General features: G+C 40.2%; 1 protein-coding gene and 1 pseudogene across 3 annotated transcripts in view; one reads left to right on the top strand and one right to left on the bottom strand.

The window, feature by feature from the left end:
* Window positions 1-729: 729 nt before the first annotated feature.
* LOC113892972 (lysozyme C, milk isozyme-like) overlaps window positions 730-19,101 on the bottom strand; it is a 27,113-nt gene continuing 8,741 nt past the window's right edge. Inside the window, exons 2-4 of one of the 3 annotated variants that reach the window (XR_003511185.1) lie at window positions 6,022-6,106; window positions 2,387-2,464; window positions 730-874 (exon numbers count right to left, since the gene is read on the bottom strand). Coding sequence is in view for 1 of the 3 variants with exons in the window: in XM_027542516.1 (XP_027398317.1) it covers window positions 4,395-4,573; window positions 6,022-6,157 (315 nt within the window). In the remaining 2 variants the exon portion in view is untranslated. Of the gene's footprint in view, window positions 875-2,386; window positions 2,465-3,577; window positions 4,574-6,021; window positions 8,799-19,101 lie in introns of those variants that run through there. The other 2 variants (XR_003511186.1, XM_027542516.1) reach the window with 2 other exon arrangements.
* On the top strand, window positions 8,426-8,530 carry LOC113893878 (annotated as a pseudogene).

Below are 19,101 nucleotides of genomic sequence, written 5' to 3'. Positions count from 1 at the left end.
ACATAGGAGTTGGGTGGGCTATAGTCCAGGGGGTTGCAAAGACTGGACGTGACTGAGCGACTAATACAAACACCCATGGTTAGGACTCCATGCTTTCACTGTTCTGCTCCTTTTGACTGAACAGATGAAGGTTCACATGGTACACAGGTGGGACTTTGCCTAAGATCAATTTGTTTAAAGATTCTCATTATATTTTTGTTGAATACTGGAGCATACTTGTATCATTCAAGATTAAGTCTGGGTTATTTCTTTGATTAAGAACTGAATGTACTAGATACATTTGATAATGAAGATTTTAGACAAATATTCACCAGCATTAGTTCTGTTAGCAAGCTGAAAAATGTTGTAGACCTAATATCAAACAATAAACATGTGAGGTAAACTTCAAGCCTCTTAGAAGAAAGACTGCATGCTCTTGCTTCTATAAAAACATAATTTGTTTGAAGAGTGGTAGGAGAAGGCAATGGCACCCCACTCCAGTACTCCTGCCTGGAAAATCCATGGATGGAGGAGCCTGGTAGGCTGCAGTCCATGGGGTCGCTAGGGATACGACTGATCGACTTCACTTTCACTTTTCTCTTTCATGTATTGGAGAAGGACATGGCAACCCACTCCAATATTCTTGCCTGGAGAATCCCAGGGACGGGGGAGCCTAGGGGGCTGCCGTCTATGGGGTCGCACAGAGTCGGACACGACTGAAGCGACTTAGCAGCAGCAGCAGCGGCAGCAGCAGTGTAACCTTTTACTCAACTATTACCTCCTTAATATCAAAAAGAGACAAAATGAGCTGATGTGAAAAATCCACTGTTACACTCCACAACCCTGAACATAACCCCTGAGATCTTGGTTTTGACACTTGTTTCTCCATTCCACCCTGTAGAAAAAGATGAAACATATGGTAAGAAGGTTGAAACGTATCTTCATTGTGTTATAGGTACTTCAAATCCTTTGAGAGAACAAAATAGTTTATCAATACAGGCTGCTGCCGCTGCTAAGTCGCTTCAGCCGTGTCCGACTCTGTGCTACCTCATAGACGGCAGCCCACCAGGCTCCCCAGTCCCTGGGATTCTCCAGGCAAGAACACTGGAGTGGGTTGCCATTTCCTTCTCCAATGCATGAAAGTGAAAAGTGAAAAGTGAAAGTGAAGTCAGCCAGTCCAGTCTGACTCTTAGCGACCCCATGGACTGCAGCCTACCAGGCTCTTCCATCCACGGAGTTTCCAGGCAAGAGTAAATACAAGTTATAGACAGTTGCAAGTATTGCTGTTTAACTGGAGATATGTATACCAAGGACTTCACATCTCCCCCAAGCCTTCACTAGGGCACAGAATGCTGAACACAAATGTTGAGTTTTGTGCAGTCCACAACAGCACTGCAAAGTGCAGTCCACATTTACTTAATTCCAAAACTAATTTCGAGATATGACAAGGTATTGGTAGTGTATGGAGAATCTTAAAGCCTCTAGAAATTCCCTAAAAAAACTGAGTAGTAAGAGTAAGATTCTGAATCTGGTAAAATCCTGTTTCTATGTAATACACTGTTTAGCATAAATCTAAAGCTGCATTCCCATGGTCTTTGGGAATATTCCCTCTCTTCTCTCATCACAGCAGGATGAATCAGCTCTCCTCTTTAGTGCCTAGCACATACTGTGGTCTATAACAGGAGCTAAAGACTAATAAGATTAGTCTTATTCTAAAGACTAATCTACACAGTGATGTAGGTCCATTATATTTCAAACACAAACATACAAAGAAATTCACAGAAGAGTGGTCAGATTTGTGGTGATCCAGAGTGGGGCTTGGGGGTGGGGTGAGGGCTGAGGAACTGGACAAAGGCAGTGGAAGGTACTACAGACGTCCAGTTATAAGACAATAGTAGGGATGTGATGTACAACAGACCTTCCCTGGTGGTTCAGTGGCAAAAGATTGCAGCTGCAGTGCAGGAGACCCAAGTTTGATCCCTGGGTCGGGAAGACCCGCTGGAGAAGTAAATGGCAACCTACTCCAGTATTCTTGCCTAGGAAATCCCATGGACAGAGGAGCCTGGCAGGCTACAGTGCATGGGGTCCTGAAAGAACTGGACACGACTTAGCAACTAAACAACAACAATACAATATACAACATGATAAATATAATTAACACTGCTATATGTTATATGTATATAAAGGATGCTGAGAGTAAATTTTAAGACTTTTCATCCCACACAGAATTTTTTTCTTCTATTTCTCTAATTTTGTATCCATATGAGATAATCTGTGCTTACTAAACTTATTGTGATAATCATTTCATGATGACTATAAATCAAATCACTATGCTGTACACCCTGAACTTTTATAGCGCTATATGTCAATTACATCTCAGTAAAACTGGAAGGGAAAAAAAACATACCATGCTCTAACACCTTGTGGATCACTGAAACCTTCTTTGCACTTGCTACAGCTTGAGTGATGTCATCTTTCAGCAAAGCTGGAAAAGAAGTGATGAGAAGTGAAAACAATATAGAAATTTCATTTTAAGTTTAGGTTAAGTCAGCTTTCTCTTAGGCTGAGGAAAGAACAACTAATACTATTTTTTAAGAGTCCGTGTATCTGTGTGAATGTTGGAGGGAAACTCTTTCTTCATTCCATCTCCTTTGGTATGAAATAAAGCATTCTGTTTCTCATTTACCAAAGTCAGTGGATGTTCAGGAACTATTAATTAATGTGATACAAGGGACTCTTTTTACTAGGCAGTGTAAAAACAAAACAAACAAGCAGAAACAGGTCTAGAGTTTTTTACTTAGCAATTCTAATGGAAATTTATCATAAAAAAATCATGGTATGTACCCAAAGATGTGTGTATAAGATGTTTCATAGCAGTTAATATAAAAGGAGAAAATGGAAGCAGCCTAAGTGCTTAACCCTGAGAGATAGACTGAGGGACTCCCTGGTGGCCCAGTGGTTAAGAGTGCACCTTCCAGTGCAGGGGATGCTGGTTCAATCCCTGGTGGGGGAAGGAAGATGTCAAATGCTGCAGGGCAGCTAAGCCTGCACATCCCAACTGGAGAGAAGCCTGCCTGGCACAATGAAGATCCTGCCTGTGGCAACTGAGACTTCACATGGCCAAAAATAAACAAACAGATGTCAAAAAAGGAGTGGATTGATAAATTACAGAATATCTACACAGTATAACTCTATTCATCTTAAAAAATAATAAAGATGGGTATTTGTTAACAAAAATAGTTTGTGAAATAAAGAGCAAACTGTAAAGCTGTAAATTTAGTACAATTTCTTTTATGTTGAAGCACATTGCTTGTGGATACAAATGTGCATAATATAGCTTTAATTCATTTACATGAGTGATGTAGATTCTGAAAGAAGATATGGATACCAAAAGTTACCAGTGTTCATGCATCTCTTGGTAGTAAGAATTTCTATTCAAAGATCACAGGTTATTCTATAATGTAAAATATTTGTATAAAATAAATTAACTGGATACAAAATAATATTCTAAAGGCTAATCTTTTTATTAGGACTTTGAATATTTAAAAATATAACTATCAGTTTTGCAATATTTCTTCAATAGTTTATGCAGTAAAGATTCATATGTTATCTCTACTTTAAAAGGAACTCAATAGAATATTTTTTCACCCCATTTACACAAATCTGTAAATTAGCCTGTTAGAATGATTATACTTATATAGGCACAGGAGTTTTTGAAGATGCAAACCAAAGAATTTAGAAATGAAATGTCATAATGTTTCTAAATCAGTTTAAAATCACTCAGCAAACAATCCCATATATATGATATACATAAAAGAAGTAAATATGACAAAATGTAAATAACTGTAAAAGTACACGATGAGCATATTGATGTTTATTATGCTAATGTTTCTAATTTTCCAAATATTTAAAACATTTCACAATAAAAAGTAAAAGTTATATTTTAAAAAGACCACACATATTCCTCTTTTTTGGTTAACCACTAATACTTTTGTTTTTTAATAAAGGAGGGTACATTGAAAAACAACAAACAAACTCCCACACAACCAAATCATCCCTAAACCTCTACAAACAAGGAAAGTAGGAGGAATGACATTGTTCTTTACAAAGCACCAACATGTCCAGTTATGATGAAGTGATAGGTCACTCCAGAAACTCTTGTATGTTAGCAAACAGCAAAGTTTTATGATACCAGCTCTTTAATTTCTAACTTAAGGAATTATGAGGAGCAAAGTAAAGAGCTTCTAGAAATTAAGACGGAGTTTTTTTAGGTCCCTGATGAGCCCTTCAAGACCTTTTTATTTCTATTAAATCTTGACCTAAAGTATCGTTCCAGTTTTCCCATAAGATGTTTATGGAAAAGCTTGACTAACCCAACAGGTATAACCAGGTGAGTCCTGTGCCATCACTCCACATTATCCTGTCTTACCGCTGCAGTGTATATGACAGGCATTAACTGCTCTTGGGGTTTTGCCATCATTACACCATCTACGGCTATTGATTTGAAATATCCCATAATCACTGCTTTTGTCTCCACGATTGTAGTTTGTAGCACATGTGTTGTAATTTCTTTCCCAACTGGCCAAACACATCCCTGAAAAAAAAATTAGTAATAAACAGCAACACGACATAACTTATACTTCACAGCATAATTCGTTCTATTTAATTCTACTTTACTAACAACTTATTTTATAAGTATAAAGATGTGTTTTACTTGTAAAATATTTTAAAACTTTCGTGTTAAAGGGCCCTTAAGAGAATTCTTTTGTTAGCAAAACATTTGTTTATACCAATGAAACAAGTAACATATTTTAAAATATTAAAATAGATGTTTCCTCTATAGTTATTACCCTTCCCCTGCTCCCATCACTCATGTAAGAGTCAGCCTAGAATAGAAAAATCAACAGAGTTATTGAGTAGATTTTGTCATTAGCGGTATATGTGTGAGAGAAGATGCTTCAGTGGTGTCTGACTCTTTGCAACCCCATGGACTGTAGCCCGCCAGGCTCTTCTGTCCATGGGATTTTCCACACAAGAATACTGGAGTGGGTGGCCATGCCCTCCTCTCAACCCAGGTCTCGAATCCACGTCTCTTGCTTCTCTTGCATCAGCAGATGGTTTCTTTTTACTGAGCCATCTGGAAAGCCCTGTTAGTGGCATATGCATATGCTAATGGAAAAATACTTTTATTAGGAAAAAAAATTTTTAAGTATTTTTTTCTGGGAGAAAAAAAAATTTCTTATGATACCTAAAGTTGAATTTGGATATCAAATTAGAATCCTGAAAAGAGTCATAGAATAGGAAAGACTATGTCATCCATCCATCCTTCTAGCCAGTTACTCATTCATTTAAAAATAGTTATGGAGGAGAAATGTCTGAATTCACTCTGAAAAATACAGTGATGACTGACAAATATGGACCAAAATACACAGTCACTTTTCCTTAGGACACATCTTGAATTTTGTGGGAGAAAATGAAAAATAATTCATCAACTAGAGTCAGAATAATAAAATGTCATTTCATACTGCATTTCAGGGATCCTTATATAGATATTGAGTGAGGGGAAATAGGTTCCTTTTGTCCCTATTTTAAGAGTTCAATGAAATAAAAAAAAAACTTTGCCCAACATCATGGTAGGGGCATTAAAAATGTGAAAAACACTGCCTTACTCAGGCTTGCAGAACTCAAGTTCCAAACTGGAAATGGCTAAAGTCAAATACCAAGGGCTTGACAGGCATATCCCAGGTGCTAAAATATATCTTATAGTCAGCCTCCACATGCCAGCTGGCAAATTCAGTGGCTCTAGAGTATAGTGGTACCTGACATGCTTAGAATGGTATAGAATTTGACCCTCCCATGCCTCAGTCCTTCACCTGGTACATCTGATTCTAAAGGAACCATTGATGTTTTGACCACTGTGAATGTACAAAACCTCAAAGAAATAAGAAAAGTCCATTCACACAATATCCTTTATTATTCATCCACTATTAGTATCTGTTCTACACCTGGCTCACAATTTGAAAGGAGGAATAGTTAACTTACACTTTGCCAGGCTGACGCCCTTATAGCCATCTAATCCAAGTCTTTTCAGAGTTCTGGCAAGCTCACACTTCTGAAATTTCTTGCCCTGAACAGTGACAGAAAGGAGGAGAAGCCCCAGATTAAGGAGAGCCTGCATGTTGACGGACAAACCAGATATCCAGGCTGGACTTGGTATTTAAAATCTTTTCACTTCCCTCTTCTCTGATCAGTTTGGGGGCTCCACCCTTGGTGACATGTGGAAAGCAGGGCCTGTTTTTGGTCCACTGACCAAAGTTTTCTTCCTTATGTTTAAAGGAATATGCTGATATCCTAAGTATTAACTGGCAAGAAAATAATAAAATGAGATTGCTTAATGACCTTGTTCAGGAAGAACTGGAATTAGCACTATAGCCCAAAGAAGAACTTCCTCTTATTTTATTACAAATTTGAGTAACTATAAAAAAAAAGATTACTGAATGAATATTTTATCCAACTGAAAATGAACTCTAAAATGTCATTAAATTTCTTTATGTGCTTTCACTATGTTGTCTTTTCACGTAAAATTATTTATATATATATTTTCCACAGAACAACATGACATACTGCCTGGTGTTCTGATAAGTATGCAGCACCACACCATGTTGTTCAAGCAGACTGCTCATGTGAACAACATTCCTAACTCCTTTCTGACAATGCCTTACTTCACATTTCCATGTTAGAACATAAAGGATCATTGTAAAACAAAATAACTTAACAGTAAAACTTACAGAAGGATAACCATATATGCCACCCCAAAATCTTCCTCTTTGGCACAAGGATTATTTTGAGCTGAGGCAATTGAAAAGAAGCAAATCCAAAAAAAATTCTCTGCCCTCCCCCTAGTTTCCTGAAAGCAGAACATAAATTTGTGCAGATATTAGTCACCAACAACCCTTGACTCTTATCAGCCCCAAGACAGCACCAGAAGACTCAATAAAACAACCTTTACTGAGTATTAGTTTTTAATGTTTTTATTATCATCCCACAATCTGCCAGCCTTGAAGCCTAGTATTCTTTTCCTCTGTCTTGTTACTACTCTAAAAGTATCTTGTTCTTTGGTTAAGATAATCTGTAAGTCTAAGTTCTAGCCATGTTTTTGAGTTATGTCTACTAGCATTTCTCATAAGTATAAATGAGATGTACATGTTAATGGACTTGTTTACTTTTCTCTTGTTAATCTTTTGTTACAGAGACCCAAACAAAAACCTTAAAATAGCAAAAGGAAACACGTTTCTTCCTGTACAGTTTCTAGTGATGAGGATGGACAGGGAAAGGCTAGAACACTCCTCTTGCCTCAAACTGCAGTTGAGATATGGAATAATCGACAACAGACCAGCAGAAGCTAAGAATTCTTACCATGTCAGTCTCCCAGCTCTCTGTCTGTAGTGCATTCAAGAGAGGAGGATAAAAATTTCTACTTCTCTGTTCCTTTCCAAATTCACACTGGCAGGAGAAAAATATTTGTGAAAATAGATCTTGAATCATGCCTCTTGTGAATTTGGTTTTGGCCATCAACACCTATGGTTATTGATTCTTAGCCTCCCAGACAGAGTCACGCTTTCCTTTGTCTCTCTCATTTGTCATAGGAATGAAAAACGTTAAAACAAGAATCTCTATTTGTCTTGTTTTATGTACTGAGAACTTTTGTAACCAGTGAGAATATTCCCTCTCATTTTTGCCACTTGAGGGGTGCAGGTTGTCTGTCAGGCTTGCCTCAGTAACTAGTTAGGACCCTAAGACATGAAGTAACAGGCAACATTTTCTTCGTCTAACTAACCACACTGGGTCTCAGGAAAGTTTGTCTTTATAAAGACATTATAAGGGGCTTTTATTGTTTCTACAAGATTAAGAGGGGAAGATCAGAGAACAAATGTCAAGAACTACAGATGGCACACAGCAAGTATAAAACTTATGTAAATATTGATAGCCAGGAAACTGCTTTGACAGAGGTCCAGGAAATGTACAGAAAGGCCTGATTTATTGTCCCTTACTCTCTAAACAGACACCACCAGGCCCAGATCTTTGTGTATTTGGGGACGGCACTTCACACACACAAAATATTGAACTAATCTACAGACTATTAAAGAAAATAAAAAAGATTATAGTACTTATCCAGAAATCTGATAACAGGCAAATATGTTCCTGACTTCCTCCTTAGATAAAACTTATGATTCTTAGTCCCTTGGAAATACTGATCTTATCATATCTTTGAAATGGAGCATCCAAATGGTTGGCTAAAGCACCCTTGCTTGGGACTGGAAAAAAAAAAAAAGAGAGAGAGAGAGAGATTTTAAAAAGCAAACTGCTACTTGATATTTCTGTAACTTCCATAACTGCCACAAATTTTATCCACAGCCCCCATAAGGTCATCTATTAAAGGCAAGTAATATTCTGCTTCTCTTTCTATCATATAAATCTTTCACCTTTTACTAAAAATTTCTGTGGAGAAGAATAATTCTGAGTTCAAGAGGGAGATGATACATGTATAATTATGGTTGATTTGTTTTGTTATACATCAGAAACCAACACAACATTGTAAAGCAATTTTCCCCCATTTAAAAATAAAAGTTAAAAACAGGCAAGTAAAAACCTTAAAATGTCTTCCCACAAATATTGGTAAAAGGCTTCAGCCATCTGAGTGGGTAAACTTAACTTGTTCCATCTGCCAGAAACACCATTTATATCCAACTATTCTTGCTTGTTTGGCTCTAGGTGAGTGATCACACCATCATGATTATCTGGGTCATGAAGATATTTTTTGTTCAGTTCTTCTGTGTATTCTTACCACCTTTTCTTAATATCTTCTGCTTCTGTTTGGTCCATACCATTTCTGTCCTTTATCGAGCCCTTCTTTGCATGAAATGTTCCCTTGGTATCTCTAATTTTCTTGAAGAGATCTCTAGTCTTTCCCATTCTGTTGTTTTCCTCTATTTCTTTGCACTGACCACAGAGGAAGGCTTTCGTATCTCTCCTTGCTATTCTTTGGAACTCTGCATTCAAATTGGAGTATCTTTCCTTTTCTCCTTTGCTTTTCTCTTCCCTTCTTTAAACAGCTATTTGTAAGGCCTCATTACAAGAGGCTGTTTGCTATGACCAGTGCGTTCTCTTGGCAAAACTCTATTAGTCTTTGCCCTGCTTCATTCCATATTGCAAGGCCAAATTTGCCTGTTACCCCAGGTGTTTCTTGACTTCCTACTTTCGCATTCCAGTCCCCTAGAATGAAAAGGACATCTTTTTTGGGTGTTAGTTCTAAAAGGTCTTGTAGGTCTTCACAGAACCATTCAACTTCAGCTTCTTCAGCGTTACTGGTTGGGGCATAGGCTTGGATCACTGTGGTATTGAATGATTTGCCTTGGAAACAAACACAGATCATTCTGTCGTTTTTGAGATTGCATCCAAGTACTGCATTTTGGACTCTTTTGTCTTCACATTCCAAGTGAGATGGTAGGTGTTGAGAGAGGGCATCAGAGGGCAGACACACTGAAATCATAACCACAGAAAACTATCCAATCTGACCACATGGACCACAGTCTTGTCTAACTCAATGAAGCTAAGCCATGCCGTGTGGGGCCATGCAAGACGGGCGGGTCATGGTGGAGAGGTCTGACAGAATGTGGTCCACTGGAGAAGGGAATGGCAAACCACTTCAGTATTCTTGCCTTGAGAACCCCATGAACAGTATGAAGAGGCAAAATGATAGGATACTGAAAGAGGAACTCCCCAGGTCGGTAGGTACCCAATATGCTACAGGAGATCAGTGGAGAAATAACTCCAGGGAGAATGAAGGGATGGAGCCAAAGCAAAACAATACCCAGTTGTGGGTGTGACTGGTGATAGAAGCAAGGTCCAATGCTGTAGAGAGCAATATTGCAGATGAACCTGGAATGTCAGGTCCATGAATCAAGGCAAATTGGAAGTGGTCAAACAGGAGATGGCAAGAGTCAATGTTGACATTCTAGGAATCAGTGAACTAAAATGGACCGGAATGGGTGAATTTAACTCAGATGACCACTATATCTACTACTGTGGGCAGGAATCCCTTAAAAGAAGGACACTCTGTCTATCAGACCCAATCCCTTAAATCTACTTCTCACTTCCACTGTATAATCATAAGGGATTTGATTTAGGTCATACCTGAATGGGCTAGTGGTTTTTCCCTACTTTCTTAATTTAAGTCTGAATTTGGCAATAAGGAGTTCATGATCTGAGCCACAGTCTCATCCTGGAATGTGAAGTCAAGTGGGCCTTAGGAAGCATCACTATGAACAAACCTAGTGGAGGTGATGGAATTCCAGTTGAGCTATTTCAAATCCTGAAAGATGATGCTGTGAAAGTGCTGCACTCAATATGCCAGCAAATTTGGAAAACTCAGCAGAGGCCACAGGACTGGAAAAGGTCAGTTTTCATTCCAATCCCAAAGAAAGGCAATGCCAAAGAATGCTCAAACTACCACACAATTGCACTCATCTCACACGCTAGTAAAGTAATGCTCAAAATTCTCCAAGCCAGGCTTCAACAGGATGTGAACCGTGAACTTTCAGATGTTCAAGCTGGTTTTAGAAAAGGCAGAGGAACCAGAGATCAAATTGCCAACATCTTCTGGATCATTGAAAAAGCAAGAAAGTTCCAGAAAAGCATCTATTTCTGCTTTATTGACTATGCCAAAGCCTTTGACTATGTGGCTCACAATCAACTGTGGAAAATTCTGAAAGAGATAGGAATACCAGACCACCTGACCTGCCTCTTGAGAAACCTGTATGCAGGTCAGGAAGCAACAATTAGAACTGGACATGGAACAACAGATTGATTCCAAATAGGAAAAGGAGTACGTCAAGGCTGTATATTGTCACCCTGCTTATTTAACTTATATGCAGAGTACATCATGAGACACACTGGGCTGGAAGAAGACAAGCTGGAGTCAAGGTTGCCGGGAGAAATATCAATAACCTCAGATATGCAGATGATACCATCCTTATGGCAGAAAGTGAAGAGGAACTAAAAAGCCTCTTAATGAAAGTGAAAGAGGAGAGGGAAAAAGTTGGCTTAAGTCTCAACATTCAGAAAACTAAGATCATGGCATCCGGTCTCATCAGTTCATGGGAAATAGATGGGGAAACAGTGGAAACAGTGTCACACTTCATTTTTGGGGGCTCCAAAATCACTGCAGATGGTGATTGCAGGCATGAAATTAAAAGACACTTACTCCTTGGAAGGAAAGTTATGACCAACCTAGATAGCATATTCAAAAGCAGAGATATTACTTTGCCAACAAAGGTCTGTCTAGTCAAGGCTATGGTTTTTCCAGTAGTCATGTATGGATGTGGGAGTTGGACTGTGAAGAAAGCTGAGTGCTGAAGAATTGATGCTTTGAACTGTGGTGTTGGAGAAGACTCTTTAGAGTCCCTTGGACTGCAAGGAGATCCACCCAGTCCATTCTAAAGGAGACCAGTCCTGGGTGTTCAATGGAAGGACTGATGCTGAAGTTGAAACTCCAGTACTTTGGCCACCTCATACAAAGAGTTGACTCATTGGAAAAGACTCTGATGCTGGGAGGGATTGGGGGCAGGAGGAGAAGGGGACGACAGAGGATGAGATGGCTGGATGGCATCACCAACTCGATGCACATGAGTTTGGGTGAACTCTGGAAGTTGGTGATAGACAGGGAGGCCTGGAGTGCTGCTATTCATGGGGTCGCAAAGAGTCGGAAACGACTGAGTGATTAAACTGAACTGAACTGATTCTTGCTTACCTAGAGAAGGAAATGGCAACTCACTCTATTATTCTTGCCAAAACTATATGGACAGAGGAGCTGGGCAGGTTACAGTCTTTGGGGTAGCAAACAGTTGGACACAAATTAGTGACTGAACAATAGCAACAAATTCTTGCTTAATAGTTATAAGAATGTAACTATTCCCTTATATTCTTTTATAAAACTATTCTTTTATAACTTCCAACCAAAGTGCAGGGGGAATGTTTTAGAATTTTTAATCATTTGAAGGGAGTTAGCTTCTTGCCCTAGGAATTTACTGTGCTGAGTTGCTCAGTCGTGTCTGACTTGCAACCCCATACACTAAGGCCTGCCGTGCTTCTCTGTCCAGGGGATTCTTCAGGCAAGAATACTGGAGTGGGTTGCCATGCCCTCCTGCAGGGGATCTTCCCAACCCAGGGATCGAACCCAGGTCTCCCGCATTTCAGGTGGATTCTTTACCCTCTGAGCCACCCAGTGATGCTGTTGTTTAAATGAATATTCTTATGGTTCAATATTAGTTCTCATGAGTTTACACTGCTCTGGGCCTCTGCCAGGTGATTTTTATCAGGAGTTTTGTGTTTCTGAAAGAAGAGGGGAGTCTATATACAAATCTTCCTTGATTTACAGTTGGGTAACATTCTGATAAACCCATCATAAGTTAGATAATGTAAATAAAAAAATGCATTCCATACACCTAACCTACCAAATATCACAGTTCTGACTATCATAACTCAAACCTCCCTGGGACACATACATTAGCCTACGGTTGGGCAACAAAGCCTATTTTAGAATAAAGTGTTGAATATCTGATGTAATATATTGAATACGCTCCTGAAAGAGGAAGACAGAATGGTTGTCTGGGTACAGAATTGTTTTAAGTATATTGGTTGTTTACCTTTGTAAACAAAATATATACTAGCCCAGAACAAGATTACATTTCAAATTCCAAGTATATTTTCTACTGAATGCATACCACTTTTACACCATTGTAAAGCTGAAAAACCTTTAGCCATTGAAGTTGCGGACCTCCTGTACTGTAACAGCAAATACAGACACAGTGCCTGCCATGTTCCAGGCATTATTTGTATGTATTAAATCACTTAACTCCCCTTGAAAAGGTATTGTCAACATTGGCATTTTACAGATGAGGAAACAGAAATTCACAGAAGTCCAGCAGTTTGCCCACAGCCCCTCTGGGAGTGAGTAAAAGGCCTCCCTGCCTGTCCACCTGCTTTTCCTGTAAGCTCTACCCAACACTTCAGTAAAACTGCCTAATAAGGGCCCATCTGGACATGGAACAACAGACTGGTTCCAAATAGGAAAAGGAGTACGTCAAGGCTGTATATTGTCACCCTGCTTATTTAACTTCTATGCAGAGTACATCATGAGAAACGCTGGTCTGGAAGAAGCACAAACTGGAATCAAGATTGCCGGGAGAATTATCAATAACCTCAGATATGCAGATGACACCACCCTTATGGCAAAAAGTGAAGAGGAACTAAAAAGCTTCTTGATGAAAGTGAAAGAGGAGAAGGAAAAAGTTGGCTTAAAGCTCAACATCCAGAAAACGAAGATCATGGCATCTGGTCCCATCACTTCATGGGAAATAGATGGGGAAAGAGTGGAAACAGTGTCAGACTTTATTTTTTTGGGCTCCAAAATCACTGCAGATGGTGACTGCAGCCATGAAATTAAAAGACGCTTACTCCTTGGAAGGAAAGTTATGACTAAGCAGAGACATTACTTTGCCAACAAAGGTTCATCTAGTCAAGGCTATTGTTCTCCCAGTGGTCATGCATGGATGTGAGAGTTGGACTGTGAAGAAGGCTGAGCACCGAAGAATTGATGCTTTTGAACTGTGGTGATGGAGAAGACTCTTGGGAGTCCCTTGGACTAGAAGGAGATCCAACCAGGCCATTCTGAAGGAGATCAGCCCTCGGATTTCCTTGGAAGGAATGATGCTAAAGCTGAAACTCCAGTGCTTTGGCCACCTCATGCAAAGAGTTGACTCATTGGAAAAGACTCTGATGCTGGGAGGGATTGGAGGCAGGAGGAGAAGGGGACAACAGAGGATGAGATGGCTGTATGGCATCACTGACTCAATGGACATGAGTCTGAGTGAACTCCGGGAGTTGGTGATGGACAGGGAGGCCTGGCGTGCTGCGATTCATGGGGTTGCAAAGAGTCGGACGTGACTGAGCGACTGAACTGACTGAACTGAAGGGCCCATCAGAATGCCTCTAATGGGCAGTTCATCAGAAAGCAGTTGGAATCTGTGGGAAATGGAAGTACAAGCTTGATGTCAGAGTGCTCTATCAGATCTCCTTTTATTGTTGCTGTTCACTTAGCATTCCATTCAAGTGATTATTCTAAGCTACACACAAGGAGAGGCCTACCTGTGTTTTTGTTTATTCCTTTTTTTTTTCATGCGAGAAACTGACAGGGCAGATAATCAAACCATGTGTTCATTGTGCTCATTGTTACTAAGGTAATTTCCTGGGTCCACCAGAAAAATAGCTTCAGGGAGAAGTCACAGTTCCCAGGAGCCACCAAATACTTGCGAAGGCTGGAGTTTTACTTCATCATCAAGAATGAGCCTCTCTAAAGAAACATGGGAAGCTAAGTATGCAAACTCTTGAAAGTATACACTGTCTGGAATGAATCACTACTAGCTGAGTTAAGAAAACAGCTTTGACTATGAATGGGGGGAGAAATGTGGCCAGAGGGTGGTGGTGGAGATGGTGCTGGAAAGGAGTGGAAAGGTTAAATAACTGTCAGGAGAAATGTATTGTCACAAGAGTGTATGCTCCTTGGTTCTTTGTCTCATCACAACAAAGATTTGGAGTGACGGACATTAAAGCCCCCTCGGCGTGTCACAGCTCTCAGGTCTTGGATAGACCGTGTTATAGCTCTCAGGTCTCGAAAGGACCATGTTATAGCTTTTAGACAAATCAGTGTTAAACAGCTTTATTTTATATAGAAGATAGCAGAAAAATCCATCTTTAAGGCGTGTGGGCACGTCGATCCAAAGACGAAAAAAGAAGAGCACCCCAGCGCGCAGAAGAGAGAGAGAGAGAGAGAGAGAGAGAGCTAGCTTTGGCTCCTCTTTTTATATGTTTGTGTCTCCCTGGGCCTGTCCTATGTAAACTGAGCCAGCCAGGAGTGTTGATTGTTTTACCTGAGGTCCTCACTCCGGTCCTTGGACCTTCTTTTGTTCTATTTTCGCGGGCTTTTTCTTTCTTTGTCTTTTAGCCACCGCCATTTTGGACTCCTTTTCCTTATTCTACCTACCGAACAGTATTAATTCCATCTGCAGGGTTTTGTGGTTTTTAAATTTTTGTTGCTTTTTTGGTTTTGGTTTCATTTTGGCTTGTTTTTTTTGGCAGATCTTTCTTTTAATTCTACAAGATGAGAATGTCCAGGTAGAGGACAGACTTTCTGATCTTAGTTTCCAAAGTCACTTTTTACTCACTTGGTGCCTGTTGAACTCTGAAAGTTCCTCTTCCACTTTGTGAACCAACAGGAACTTCCTTGTTGTGGAGTGATTAACACTCCACAATCCCACTGCATGGAGCCCAGGTTTGAGCTTTGGTCAGAGAACTAGATCCCAAAGATGCAACTGAAGAAAAAAAATATCCCAAGTGTTGCAACTAAAGATCCCACATGCCCCAGTGAAGATCAAAGATCCCAAGGGCTACAACAAAGACCCAGCGTGGGATAAATAAACAAACAAAACAGCAACAACAGGAAAGAAAACCAAGCTCATAGATATGGAGAACAGATGGATGGTTGCCAGAAGTGGGGGAAGGCGGTGGGCAGTGGGAGAAAAGGTGAAGAAGGTCCAAAAGTACTAACTTCCAGTTACAAAACAAGTCATGGGAATATGAAGTACAGCACAGTGACTATAGTTACTCTATTGCACATTTAAATTTGTTTAAAGTACATGTTTAACATCATCACAGGAAAAAAAAAAAAAAAAGTTTGTAACTAACTTTGGCAATGTGTGACTAATATAATGACCAAACCTGGTTTACCAAGAGAAACTGGGACAAACCTTTTGCCCAAACCTATCCAATTGCAGGTACCTGGACAGGGCAAAGCTGCCCAGTGGTAGAGGCTAAATTTGTCTGCAGCCTCTCTGCCCCTGATACATGACTCATTGGTGCATTCAGTCCCCTGGTTTATGAGTACTCATCATAGACTAATGACAATTGCTTTGTTTATTTACTTTAAATTTTAAGAAACTCTAATTGATCAACAAACTTGTATCCCAGGTCTAACTAAAATCCAGTTAGCCATGGTGGGGGCACAGGGTAACATATATATAGAACTATCATCAAAAAGGCAAGAGAGTTCCAGAAAAACATCTATTTCTGCTTTATTGACTATGCCAAAGCCTTTGACTATGTGGATCACAATAAACTGTGGAAAATTCTGAAAGAGATGGGAATACAAGACCACCTGACCTGCCTGTTAAGAAATCTGTATGCAGGTCAGGAAGCAACAGTTAGAACTGGACATGGAACAACAGACTGGTTCCAAATAGGAAAAGGAGTATGTCAAGGCTGTATATTGTCACCCTGCTTATTTAACTTATATGCAGAGTACATCATGAGAAACGCTGGAATGAAGCACAAGCTGGAATCGAGATGGCTGGGAGAAATATCAATAACCTCAGATATGCAGATGACACCACCCTTCTGGCAGAAAGCATAGAACTAAAGAGCTTCTTGATGAAAGTGAAAGAGGAGAGTGAAACAGTTGGGTTAAAACTCAACATTCAGAAAACTAAGATTATGGCTTCTAGTCCCATCACTTCATGGCAAATTGATGGGGAAACAGTGGAAACAGTGTCAGACTTTATATTTTTGTGGCTCCAAAATCAGTGCAGATGGCGACTGAAGCCATGAAATTAAAAGACACTTGCTCTTTGGAAGAAAAGCTATGACTAACCTAGACAGCATATTAAGAAGCAGAGACATTACTTTGCCAACAAAGGTCCTCCAGTAATCATGTATGGATGTGAGAGTTAAAGAAAGCTGAGGGCCAAAGAATTGATGCTTTGAACTGTGGGGTTGGAGAAGATCCTTGAGAGTCCCTTGAACTGCAAGGAGATCCAACCAGTCCATCCTAAAGGAAATCATTCCCGAATATTCAATGGAAGGACTGATGCTGAAGCTGAAACTCCAATACTTTGGCCACCTGATTGGAAGAATGGACTCCTTTGTAAAGATCCTGATGTTGGGAAAGATTGAAGGCAGGGGGAGAAGGGGAGGACAGAAGACGAGATGGTTGGATGGCATCACTGACTCAGTGGACATGAATTTGAGTAGACTCCAGGACTTGGTGATGGACAGGGAGGCCTGGCGTGCTGCAGTCCATAGGTTCGCAAAGAGTCGGACACGACTGAGCGACTGAACTGAACTGAATCCTTTCCAGGGCTAAGTGAGGCAGGATAGGGAGTCTCTTTGCAGGCTGGCCATTACTCTCAGTGTGGAAGTAATTTTTTTAAAGAGAGAGAACTGTGCACATGGATATATCCCTTCAGTCTATGAAATACTCTGCAAAGCTCTAAGATTTACAGTTAATATTTGAAAAAACATGGAGTGCCTATTAAAGTAGCAGATTCTCAGGGCTTAATATCAACTTTGGTGGGGGGTATAGAAAACTCTTCTTTTTAAAAGTCAGTACCTCCAGTAGTTCTGCAGGTGGTCCATAAAGAAATAGAGTAATTGCCTCTGTTTTGTCTTAAAATAAGATCTAACAGATCTTAAACACCATCCTTTCCCAACTATGAGCTTCATAACAACTTATCCCCCAAGAACTACAGTGCCTCTGCTTGGCTTGCCTCGCTTGCAAAACAACAGAAATTTGAAAAGCAATCCGGGGTGGAGGGTGGCACGAAGATGACCCAGGCATGACACAAGGGACAGGAACACCATTCCCGGCCTCACCCACACCCTGCATGCTAGCTCCCTGTCTTCCTTGAAGCACTTACCCTTCCCAAACACACAAACGCCTGCAGAAAATTTATCTGGAAAAAGGCAATGAGGCTTGGGCTTTTCTGAAGGATGCCAGTCAAGTTCCTGGATTTCTAAGCCTGCCGTGTAAATTCTCAGACAAGCATCTTTCATTGTTGCTGTTGTTATAGTCACTAAGTCATGTCTGACTCTTTCTTTTTTTTTTTTTTTCAATTTTTATTTTTTATTTATTTATTTTTTTTTATTTTTAACCTTTACAAAATTGTATTAGTTTTGCCAAATATCAAAATGAATCCGCCACAGGTATACATGTGTTCCCCATCCTGAACCCTCCTCCCTCCTCCCTCCCCATACCATCCCTCTGCGTCGTCCCAGTGCACTAGCCCCAAGCATCCAGTATCATGCATTGAACCTGGACTGGCAACTCGTTTCATACATGATATTTTACATGTTTCAATGCCATTCTCCCAAATCTTCCCACCCTCTCCCTCTCCCACAGAGTCCATAAGACTGTTCTATACATCAGTGTCTCTTTTGCTGTCTCGTACACAGGGTTATTGTTACCATCTTTCTAAATTCCATATATATGCGTTAGTATACTGTATTGGTGTTTTTCTTTATGGCTTACTTCACTCTGTATAATAGGCTCCAGTTTCATCCACCTCATTAGAACTGATTCAAATGTATTCTTTTTAATGGCTGAGTAATACTCCATTGTGTATATGTACCACAGCTTTCTTATCCATTCATCTGCTGATGGACATCTGATGCAGCAATCCCACTGCTGGGCATACACACTGAGGAAACCAGAAGGGAAAGAGACACGTGTACTCCAATGTTCATCGCAGCACTGTTTATAATAGCCAGGACATGGAAGCAACCCAGATGTCTGACTCTTTCATGACCCCATGACCAGGCTCCTCTGTCTGTGGGATTTCCCACTCAAGAACACTGGAGTGGGCTGCCATTTCCTTCTCCAGGCAATCTTCCTGACCCAGGGGTCGAACCTGCATCTCCTGCATTGGCAGGCTAATTCTTTACCACTGAGCCAAAAGAGAAGCCTCCATTTTTTATTAAGCCTCCATCATCTAATGACATGCTCAGTTTTACCTATAAGGCATGGACTTAGAACATTTTCCTTGAGAGATCACACATGCAAGAAAAAGATTTGAATTTAAGGTATCACCTCCCCGCCCATAATTCAAGGATTCTAACTTGTGGCGCGGAGAAGGCAATGGCACCCCACTCCAGTACTCTTGCCTGGAAAATCCCATGAATGGAGGAGCCTGGTAGGCTGCAGTCCGTGGGGTCGCTAAGAGTCGGACATGACTG

The sequence above is a fragment of the Bos indicus x Bos taurus genome, chromosome 5, assembly GCF_003369695.1.
Source record: "Bos indicus x Bos taurus breed Angus x Brahman F1 hybrid chromosome 5, Bos_hybrid_MaternalHap_v2.0, whole genome shotgun sequence".
NCBI lineage: Eukaryota > Metazoa > Chordata > Mammalia > Artiodactyla > Bovidae > Bos > Bos indicus x Bos taurus.
This window is presented reverse-complemented; position numbering and strand designations above follow the sequence as displayed.